General features: G+C 40.2%; 1 gene segment (V, D, J or C); it reads left to right on the top strand.

Annotated features, from left to right (window-relative positions):
* Positions 1 to 7,131: 7,131 nt before the first annotated feature.
* Positions 7,132 to 7,787, top strand: LOC118829688. The segment is given in 2 exon segments: positions 7,132 to 7,185; positions 7,495 to 7,787. Coding segments are annotated over 2 exon segments (342 nt in total).
* Positions 7,788 to 12,060: the final 4,273 nt, after the last annotated feature.

Here is a 12,060-nt window from a genome sequence, read left to right as displayed (position 1 = left end):
TACTGTAACAAAGTGTCTAGGATACTCTTTTTTTCTGAAGTGCAAATGAATTTCACATCGGTCCCTATATACCAAGAACCACCATCAATGCCTGTATCTAACTTCCCCTTTTTTATTGGGTCTGACAGAAAAAAATAAAGCTACAGGTTTAGTGGGAGGGTAATAAAATGGGGGCCTTTTTCACTCCCTGACTGTTTCCTCTATGTTACTGACAGTTACAAATTCTTAGAAAAACCTCAAAAATCTGGGTATTTGTTTCAAGGGTGGAGAAGCTAAGAGCCACCTGTATCCTCTTCCGTAGTGAGTCAATAAAGGAAGGGAAACAAGTCTCCTGGGATTGAAGGCCCCAATTTTGAACTAATTAACGTTTCTTTTACGAGTAAACGTATAAAGCAGTTTCTTTTTCAGCAGATACCCAGCTGGATCCAATTGGTCATTAAAGTGTATAGGACTCAGTTCCAGAGCAGGATTTGGACCAAAGCCCTTTGACTAAAATCCAACATATTCCATACTATGCTGTGCTACTCTAAATTTCCTTGTTCTTGGGTCCATCCTTAGTTATTTAAAAGTGCTAGCATTGCTATCCAGTTATCTTTCTAATATTGGATAGGCAGTGGTGGCATTGACATAGGTTTTCTCAGGTAGTAATCCAGGACACAAGAATGAAGCTGTGTTTTGCTGTCTTTGCTCCCTACTCCAGTTGGTCTATTGGAGAGTCTCTTAACCTCTTTGGACCTCAGTTTCCAAATCTATTAAGTGAGGGAGTTGGACTATAAGACCTCTGTAGTCCCTTCAAGCTCTACATCTATCAGACTATGATCTCCTTCCTGTTCTGATGAGTAGCTAAGTCTCCAACAATCTCAACATGTCAGAAGAAGACTTCATAAATACATGACCTGAAGAAATTCTCAGTCTTCTGAGGTACCTACTCTGAGTGAGATATCTCTTTTGAGTAAAGTCATTGGAATGATTGTTCAGCTCTGTAATCCCCAAACTTGTATGGTTGATTAATTTCATTTGTTGTTCAGTCATTTTTCAGTTGAATCTGACTCTTTATGACCCCATTTGGGGTTTTCTTGGCAGAGATCCTGGGTTGGTTTGCCATTTCCTTCTCTAGCTCATCTTACAGATGAGAAAGCTGAGGTAAACAAGGTGAAGTGACTTGTCCAGGGTCACACAGCTAGAAAATGTTTGAGGCCAGATTTGAACTCAGGAAGATGAGTCTTCCTGATTCCTATCCACTGTGCTACCTAGCTGACCCTGGTTGGTTAAGCACAACATCAAAGAGCACCATATATACTAACTTTTGTGACTTGCCCACTTGAAGTGGTAGTTTGAAGTATGTCACAGGGCAACAAATTTAGTTCATAAAAGACCCTGATCCCAAATTCAGATTTCAAATCATGATAAAAAACCATGAGTTCTCAAAATCTCTTGGTGTGCCCACCTAGACCCAAGACAGCATAAACAACAACAACACAACAATAACTACACCCCTGTACTTACGTTTTTTTTTAATGACCCTGGGCTTGCATAAAAGACATAGATATCTGGCCTACCATGAAGTTCATGGCAAACTTCTTTTCTTCTTTTCTAACCCACTCTAGGGAATCTAGAAAGAGGTTTCCTCCTCTCTCCAGTTCACAGATACACATCTCCAACTTATACTCTCAGCTCCCAAACTGGGACAAACATATATCACAAGTCTTATATTATTTCTCCCTCACATCTTCTAGATACAGCAGACCTGCACAACTTGGCAGTAGATAGGGACCAAAATTAAAATAGGCTAACCTTCTTCGGGCCACAGATAGGTTTTTAGTGGCTCAGTTTTTAAATAAAGATATAATTAATGATTGAGCTATTTTACAAACAAACCATATTTTTAAAAAGGGAAATTTAAATTAATATCAATTAATTATACTTATTACTTAAGGTTTTTGTTCATCATGCAATGACATTGATGTTAAAAAAATTACTTTGCTAAGCAGGACATAATCCAGAAACCTCAATTAGCAAACACTTCTTTATGAAATCACCTTCAGGAAAAAAACTTCCCAGCAGCAGCAGTTTCTTTAGAAATCTGAAAACTAAACTTAGTAGCCACCTCATTTTCTGAGTTTTCTTTCTTGAGAAACCATCATTCCCCACTGAGATTTTTCAATAATTTGGACCCTTTCATTTGTTTTTCATCGGTGTCTAATTTGCTTAAGTCAGGATGTTTTGATTCAAAATGGTGATGAAGACTGTATTCCTTTGGAATGTCTATTACTTCTCAGCAAATAAGGCACAATACTTTGTCTGTCATGTAAGTATCTAATTGTCCACTTCAGATTAAACACTCTATATTCTGATTCAATCTTCCATTTCTTTTTATCACCCGTTTTACAAAGTCACCCCCAAAACTTTAACGTTAGAATCAAAAAATCTCCACAGTAACTGCTCACATACAAAGAAATACTGAACTGAGTGTCTGACCTTGGAGAGAGCACCAGACACTCATGTAGTGTCTTGGAGGTGGCCACACAGCAAGAGCAGGGAAGAAGCCCTCACGTTGTTGCCACTCATTGCATAGCAGGGGTCAGCTGCATTAGTGTGTGGCTGCACTTACTTTGGCCCTGTTCGATGCCATTAACAACCAAAAACACAGTGAAAAGATACGATTCTCACTCCTCTCAGGCTGAAGACAGACTGAGGATGTTTGGTTGCCATGGGTCATGTAACAAACAGAAGAGAGTACTCAGTAGCCACCCATCCACCACATTACATGATGGACACGATAGTGACTAGTGGAAGGTAGATTAAGTGAGGCACAGACAAAGAACTTGCGGCATCATTACTTTCTTTCACATACTTAACATTTTTCACGGACCACCTGAAATCCTTTGGTGGGCAGCAAGTGGCCTACAAGTGGCCCACAGGCGGTATGTTGTGCCAGCCTGAGACAGAGCATTTTACCGTTGAATTCATATAAATCCCTTATGCCTCTTTAAAGTTTACATCTACGGTCACAATTTCTTCTCGTCGTTCATTATAGAATTTACCCTGTCCATCTCGCAAGACCACCTAATATGCATTAAGTAAATGTTTGTTAAATTGGTTTGATAGGATAGTAGAGAAAGCCCTGATCGCCTGGGTTTGGATCCCAGCTCTTTCACTTACTCTCTGTGTAACCTTAGGCATGTCATCCCTCTGGGTCTCACTTTCTTCATCTGTAAAATAAGGGGACTGCCAGCGCTATTGCTTATGAATTATTTTTCTCATTATATCCCTCAAAAGTCCCATTTAATTAGGTCCCATATGTAGGAATTATTTCATTTTTTCAGTGTTGGGAGCTCTTGGGGAGGATTTTCCTCTACCAATTGTGTAGGGCATCTTCCCCACAGCTTGTACTCATGGAAAATCACCTGGAGCATGGAGGCATAAGTGACTTACCCGTAGACACACAGCTAGTACTTGAATCCCTATCTTCTTGACTCTGAGACCAAGTCTCTCTATGCCGCATACCACACAGCCTGTCACGGATTGTAGCCAAAATAATGTCTGGTAAGACCACAGGTCTGTTACAAAAAAAGAGAATTGTAACTCATATTATTTATTTCGTGAACTTCACAATGTTGTCAGAATAGAGTAAAAAGCATCTTGAAACAAGGGAGCATGTAAGATTCAAATTAATTTTTCAAGATCATAGATTTAGAACAGAAAGGGCCTTTTTAAATCATCAAGTCTGCCTCCTCCCTCACTTTACAGATGAAGAAGCAAAGGCTCAGAAAGATTAAATGACTTGCCCAGGACCACAAGGCTAATAAATATGAGAGGTGGCATTCAATCACTGACCTTCCCTACGCCAAGTCCTGTGCTTGAGCCTCAATACTAGGTTGGCATTTAGTCAAGAAGTGTTTGTCTCATGCCTTTTGTGTGCATAGCACTGTTTAGGAGTGCTACATCAAGATAGCAAAGAAGAAAAACAAAAAAGAAGCTATCCCAGACCTTCAAGAATTCACAATCAAGTAGGAGAGAGAAGCTAAACACACATGACGCTGATAATCGGTAAGACAGGCATGAATATTATTAAAGCAGATTAAAAAGTATTACAAGTATCCAAAGAAATGGGAAAATCAGCATAAACTGATTAGTCAGAGAAATCCTTATGAATGCCTTATTATTATCATCACTGCTATCATCATATGCTTTACCAACAGCGGGGAACCTGAGGCCTCAAGGCCACATGGGGCCCTCTAGGTCTTTGGGTGTAGCCTTTTGCCTGAGTCCAAGTTTTACAGAACAAATCCTTTTGTTAAGGGGATACAATATGATACAACATAATACAATACAAAACGATACAAAATATGATATGATATGACATGATAAACATATAATATAATATAATATAATATAATATAATATAATATAATATAATATAATATAATATAATATAATATAATATAATATATAAAACGTAACATAACATAACATAACATAATATATCTACTCTAATAAAGTTGGTCTCCTTGACGTCCCAGGTTTTCCCATTGCTAAGCATCTCTTCACAAAATTGTGTATACCTTGAATAGCTCTCCATCCCCATCTCACCATCACCACCATCCTCATCATAGCAATTTCAAATTGGTTTAAGGCTTGGAAAGCATTTTAACATTATCTCAGTTGATCCTCACAACAACCCTGGAAGTACTTGCTATTATTATCTCCGTTTTAGAGATAAGAAAACTGAGGATGAGAGGTTAAGTGACTTAACCAAGATCACAGAGCTAGTAAATGTTTGAGTCAGAATTTGAACTCAGATCTTCCTGACTCCAAGTTTGCCACCTAGATGCTCTCTTCTCCGCCTTTTAAAATTAGCCCAGTCAATAGTTTCAGACAGTTTGGCCTTACTTTTATTGTTTTTCAGTCATATCTGACCCTTTTTGGGTTTTCTTGGCAAAAATACTTAAGTGGTTTGCCATTTCCTTCTCTAGCTCATTTTACAGATGAGGAAACTGAGGCAAACAGGGTTAAGTGACTGGCCCAGGGTCACACAGCTGGTGAGTGTCTGAGGGCAGATTTGAACTCAGGAAGATGAGTCTTCCTGACTCCAGACTCCGTGCTTATATCCATTGTACCACCCAACTGCCCCTGCTACTCTGTCTTTTAAAAGGATAGGATAGGATAAAGTAGGATAAAGTAACGGAGGCCAATGTGGTTTAAGGGTAAGTGTGCTGTCTTGGGAATTAAGGGCTCTGGGTTCAAATCTAATATCTAGTGTTTACTACTTTTGTGGCCTTAGGCAAGTCGTTTAGCTAATTGGGCCCTCAGTTTTCTTAGCTGTAAAATTGGATTGAACTAGATCATGGTTGAAGTCCCTTCTACTTCCATGACTGACTGCACTCATTACTTCATTATGAAGGTTTGAATTTTAGCCAGAAAAAAATGGCACATTTCTTCCCTTTTAATGGAAAAAAAAAACATATTGGTTAAGTTATTCTGTGCTAAGGTCTCTAGATAAAAATGGGAAAACAGGAGACAGTCCCTGCTCTCCATGAGCTGTATTCTAATGAGGAGATAACACACAAAGGAGGGCTCAGTTGCAAATCACATAGAAAGGTTCCATTGTCCTTAGGATAAAGCAGCAAAGCAGATAGTAATGTATCTTCTTTATATCATTTTCACTGCTAAAATCACATCCGTTTCTGATGTTGAACCATTTGATCATGCCAAGGACCATGCTGGTGAGAACTTTCTTTTCTGGGTCTTTAATAGTTGTGGTTGTTGACGTGGCTTCAACACCTGCAGAAACAGTTGCCAGGCTGCGTCTCCACAGGGTTTGCTTCCCAGGATGTTTACTGTGGGAGCAAGGCTAGACAGGACAAGTGATCTGTGGGGCACTTTCCCAGGCTTCTTGGGCTTGTGCATTGGTAGCAAGTGGTCAGTGGCTGACATCATTGTGGGTAAGGAAGTTGGATCCTTCCTTCACAGTGATTGCTCCTTTCAATAATGACTGCAGGGACTGAGCTGGAAGTAGGTGCAAAGAACTGTGCTTGGTAATTGGGATACAAGGACAAAAACACAGCCAACCCTGTCCTCAAGGAGCATGTAATTTACTGAAGATAGATTGGGGCAGGGCAGGAGTGGGACAAAGAGCATATACCTAGATAAATAAATACAGAGTACATAAAAAACAATACAAAGGTAACTCTGGAAGGAAAGGAGATTAATCAAAAAAAGACTTCAGGTAAGAGATGTCCCCTAAGCAATGACTTGAAGGAAGATGGGCATTGCAAGACGCAAGGATGGGGAAGAAATGCATTTGACATCGTGGGTACTGCTTGGGCAAAAACATGAAGTTTAGAGATGGAATGTAGGGCATGAGGAATGATTAACAGGACAGTTTGATAGGAATAGGCAGCACATGGAAGAAGTTCATATGAGAGAAGACTAGAAAATCAGGTAGAAACCATAGTGTGGAGGGTCTCAACTTCCAGGCTAAGAGTTTGTAATTTTTCCTAGAAGGAGTAGGGAATCACTGGAAGTTTTTGAGCAAGTGCTAACATGGTTATATTTGTAATTCAGAAATATCAGTTTGACAGCTAAGAGAGAGAGAGAGAGAGAGAGACAGAGACAGAGATAGAGAGACAGAGACAGAGAGACAGAGACGGACAGAGACAGACAGAGACAGACAGACAAAGACAGAGACTAAGTGGTGGGGGTGGGGACACCAGTTTAGGGGCTCTTCCAATGCAAATACATTGACCTTCAGATGGACACAAAGGAAACAGGTTTTAGTGTTATGGCTTTTACAGTCAGGATAGACTTGTGTGCCAGTTTAATAGATATGCACATGAAGAACATTTCATGCCTGACTGTGTCAGTAAATTTTTGAAGATGAAAATGATAAGCAATACTAAATATGGTCACAAGATGGCAGTAATGCCATTGCCACTCACAGACTTGAGGTGATGCATCACTCACTAGGAGTGAGAGGAGTTACCCTCTGATTGGCTGGACAGTCACTTTAAGCCCCTCTGCTATTTCTGGGAGTGGAAGAACTAGAAAACAGAAACAATTTATTTGACTGAAGAAATCTGACAGCACCACAAGTGCTAAATTTGAGTCCTCACTGAGCCTGGGCAGAAGGAATAATGGGACCTCTGGTATCCTCACTACTGATCTTGTGGCTTCAGCTGGGCTGTGAGTTGGGAATTTCCTGGCATGGAAATAGGGGGATCCAAGGAATATTCCCCAAGATACTTGTAGAGAAAAATAAGAACTAAGTATGCCCCATTTAGGGTTCACTGGAAGATGAAGAGGAAGATTGGGGGAATAGGGAAGGGGAATGGAATAAGCATTTATTAAGCACCTACAATGTACCAAGCACTGTGCTGAGTGTTTCAGAAATATTATTCCATTTGATCATTGATTGTAGAAAGAAAATGTGAATCCCAGAGAGGGATGATCTGTTGCCCATTGTCCTACACTTAACATTGTCTTTCTGAACAGGGGTGATTGGCCAAAGGGTGGAACAGAGCCCTGCATCCCTGATCCTCCCGGAGGGAGAAAGCGCCACTTTGAACTGCACTTACACGAGCTCGGTAAATAACCTACAATGGTACAGACACCATCCTGGGACAGGTCCCACATTCCTGTTTGCAATGTTTTCAGATGGGGATGAGAAACAGCAAGGAAGATTCAAAGCCACACTGAACACTAAGAGCCGTCACAGTTCCCTGAGCATCTCAGCCACCCAGCTCAGCGACTCAGCCACCTACTTCTGTGCTGTGAACGCACAGTGATCCCCAGACACCTGCAGCCTGTGCTAAATCCCAGCATCTGGGCAGGCACGTCTGCTATTTTATCTTGAAAGTGTATTTCCTTCCCTAGTGTCCCCTGCTGCTAGTGCTTTCCCACTGAGATTACCTCCCAGCTACTCCGCATGGACCTTAAATATACAGAGTTGTGTAACTACTGAGTCATCATTCTGTCCACCAATGAGGAGAGCCTTATGCAAATGATCTAGGCTTGAAACCCAAGTTACATTTATTTGCATATTGTCTACCCCATTAGAATGTGAGCTCCTTGAGAATAGGGACTGTGTGTTTGCCTGGTTGTATTCCCAGCATTTAACATAGTGCCAAGAATATAGTAAATAATAACAAATGCTTATTGAACTGACAAAGAAGAGTGCTGGAATGGGCAGCTGTAGCAGTTCAAAGTCTTCGGGAGGTTCTAGAAGAAAGAACAGTAGAGACACAGATGATTAATGATCCACTCCTGCCCTTGTACCATAAACCAACAACCCTCTGAGTCAAGGCTCTGGATCTGTCCACTTATCTCCACTTTTCTTTATAACATAGTTTGATCGGGGAGTCATTAAACTTCTGGAAACCATATATTAAGAGGGATGTCGAGAAACTGAAGTATAGAGGACAGAGACCCTGATAGCGAGGGGACTTGAACCCATGTCATAGGAAGAGCAGTTAAAGGAGTTAGGGATATTGTTCCTGGAAGAGAGAAGAAAAGATCTTTGTGTTGTCAAATATTTGAAGGTTTATCTCATGGGAGAAGCTACTGAAGGTAGGGCTACACATGTGTAAACATGGATTTCTCTGACCCTCAGTGTTAAATTCTCCCTCCCCCAGGTTTTCCCATACTTCAAGGGAGTTGGACTAGGCCTTTCTTCTCCCTCATTCGCTCAAGCCCTCACTGATTGTGTTCCTTTTTAGGGAAGCCTAAGCCCTTATCTATTGGATAGGCCATCAGATACTTGACAACAATGTTTGTGCACCCCCTAAGTCTTCTTTTTTCCAGAAATAATACCTCCAGTTCTTTTAACCGCTCTTTCTATGATATTGTTTCAAGTACCTTTGCTGTCATGGTTTCCATCCTCCATTTAACATCCCATCAATTTAAAAAAAATTTTTTTAAATCAAATTTTTTTCTACATTCGGACACCATAGTTCTTTCTTTGGATGTGGATAGCATTTTCCATCATGAGTCCTTTGGAATTGTCTTAAATTATTATATTGCTAAGAAGAGCTAACTCTATCAAAGCTGATCATCAGACAATGTTGCTGTTACTGTACACAATGTTTTCCTGGTTCTGCTCACTTCACTCAGCATTAGTTCATGTAAGTCTTTCCAGGTTTTTCTGAAATCTGCCTGCTCATCATTTCTTATGAAACAATAGTATTCCATTACATTCATCTGCTGTTCATTCATTCCCCAATGAACATTCCATCAATTTTTGCAAAGGAATATTGACTTCAAAGGCATAACCAGAATAAACATAAAAACAACTTGGGGCATGATCTCTCTATGCCATCTTGGTCTGAGGAGGAGAGGTGGATTAGGCTCACAGCTAAACTCAGTTCCTGCATAGTATCAGTCCCTCCAAGTCTAAGTCTAAAACCTCAGTTGGATGGTATCTAGGACTACTGCTCCTAAAGGCTTTCCTGCTGGGATGGCTGCCACACCCATCCAAGATGCCCATGACTCAAGTTCCTGGATTAGGGACTTTATTCTTTGCAGCTGGAACTAAAGATGAAACAGATCAAAATCTCAAACCTGTGTCTCAGGGCCTCCTGAACTAATGGGGGAGAGGAAGGAGGCAGTCCTCAGATATTTATCTCTTTACTACATGGTGTCCCCTGATATGCATAAATGAGTCCTTCACTCCTGAATGCTAATGCTAGAAAAGAGAGAAGGTTTCTTCAGTCAGATAGGTTTTTTTTTTTAATTTATGGAATAAAACAGGCATTTCCACAATACACAGTACAATAAAAAAGATGATTGCACATGGAACTGCAAATCTGCTATGCATAACTTGCTATTCTTTTCAAATATACAAAAATTATCATGTAAATTTCTTTTTTTCTTCCCTCCCCCCTGCCTCCCACCTTAGAGATGGCCACCATGAGGCACAAATAGATGTGTGCATGTGTGTGTGTGTGTGTGTGTGTGTGTGTGTGTGTGTATACAGCCATTGGAAAGAAGCTGTTTCCAACAACCACATGAGAATGTTTACACGTATTCCAGTTCTCTTTCCCAGAAGCAGGTCTACAGTGTGTCCCATATGGACAGCTCCATCTTAGGTGATCTGGGCATGGCCCAAACCTACATTACATTCTTCCCTCCTCCCATTTGAAAAATTTACAATGTCTGGCAAATAGATAGGGCTGGATTTTTAACACATTGTCCATGTTGCCAATTAAAAACAGTCCTCTGAGGTTTCTGATTGGACAAAAACACTATCCTTTTGCTCAATTCCCCAACTCCATATAGGAAAGAATCCCAAAATAGTTAATGTTACATGATACTATACTGTTCCATATGAATAGACAAAAATCACAATTATCTCTAAATTCAGAATTTTGCAGATTTCATAAGGAGCATTCACAATATTTATCAAGGATCACTGCTTGCTTAGTACTCAACAGATAAACTTTCTTGGTGCCCAACTGGCCTTTCTTAATCTTCAAGCAAAAAAAAAAAACAAAAAACAAAAAACAAAATGAAGGCAAAGAAAACTGAACAACTGTCACAGATGGAAGTCTGATCCAGCCTGAGCTTTCAAAACCTTACAGAACTCTTCTGCACAGGGATTTAGGTCTGGGTGTCACACAGTGCTTAGCACAGCTCCTGACACATAATAGGCATTTAATAAATGCTAATTGACTAACTAACCCACCTGTCTTAGATTAGAAAACTATCCTGGGTAGAAAGTCTTCCCTGATCCTCTCATCACCTTAAGCCATCCAGTTGGTATATGCACAATATTTTTAATGTTTTTTTTGGAGGGGGGAAGGCAGGGCAATTGGGGTTAAGTGACTTCTCCAAGGTCACACAGCTAGTAAGTGGGTCAAGTGTCTGAGGCCGGATTTGAATTCAGGTCCTCCTGACTCCAGGGCTGGTGCTCTACTCACTGTACCACCTAGCTGCCCCTATGGACAATATTTTTAAGTGTCCCTTTCTACATAGGATATACCAAAATATTCTAGAGATCCTTGTGCCAAAGGTGATCCCATTAGAGGTCCAGACAAATTTTTTCTGGGTTTTCTGCTATTTTCCAAACAGCACCCAAAGTTCCCCTAATGAATGTCTGCCACTGCAATTGTGATCCAAATAGAATTCCAAACTTGCAAGATGGGAAAAATGGAGATGTAAGCTAGGTTAGAGTAGTCAAAAAGAAAGTTAACAATTTGTGGATTTTAGGCACAAGCAAACCCTACCCCTAGAAGCTTTAGGGTATATTGCTCTCACAAAAGGTAAGCAGTCTGTGTCTGCTAAATGCAAGGACAGTGAACATTTTTACTAAGCAGTAGTATTCAAGTAATATAAACACTGTATTTCTCATATTATACTCCACATCAAAACTTATACAGGATTCAACAAATACACTACGTGTCAGTATCAAAACCAAGGAATCAACAAATGAAAAATTTACAAAATGACATCATTGGAACTTGATTGTGGGGAAACATACACCAGAAAAAAGTTCATCTGTGTAATTATGTCCTAATAAATTTTCTTTTGACAATTTCTCTGGATCTTGCAAACTAGGGTTTCCAAAATTTAAAGTCCTAAGTAGAGAATTTCTCCAAAGATTCCTGAAGACATGAAGGACTCAATTTTATCCCAGGTGAGCCTCCACATGAAATACGGGTATGCTCTGGCCTATTCTCTAGGGGCCAGGTATGTCACATTTTATGAACACACACACATATATACACATACACACACACATTCTCCTGTACTTTGAGGGGGTTAGGGAGTTAACCTTCATTGTAGTCCCCACTGGAGTCCAACCCAATGCTAGAGATCATTGGTTACTTTAGGCCCCTGATTCAATGTTCCCAGCCTCTTACATACAAGCTAAACACAACAGATCCCTGGTGAAATGAGGCATGATTTCTCAGTTAGTTTATCTTGCTTGTGCATTATATGATGAAATAGAGATCAAGAAAGTCCCCAAATAGAAAATGCCCAGTACTTTCTGTCACTACCTAGGTATCTCCCTACTACCAGCAAACCTGAGAATCAAATTTTTCCTTCAAAAACAATGCCTCC

The sequence above is a fragment of the Trichosurus vulpecula genome, chromosome 8 (assembly GCF_011100635.1).
Source record: "Trichosurus vulpecula isolate mTriVul1 chromosome 8, mTriVul1.pri, whole genome shotgun sequence".
In the NCBI taxonomy this organism is placed as follows: Eukaryota; Metazoa; Chordata; class Mammalia; order Diprotodontia; family Phalangeridae; genus Trichosurus; species Trichosurus vulpecula.
Note: the sequence above shows the minus strand (reverse complement) of the source record. Positions and strands in the feature narration are given on the sequence as shown.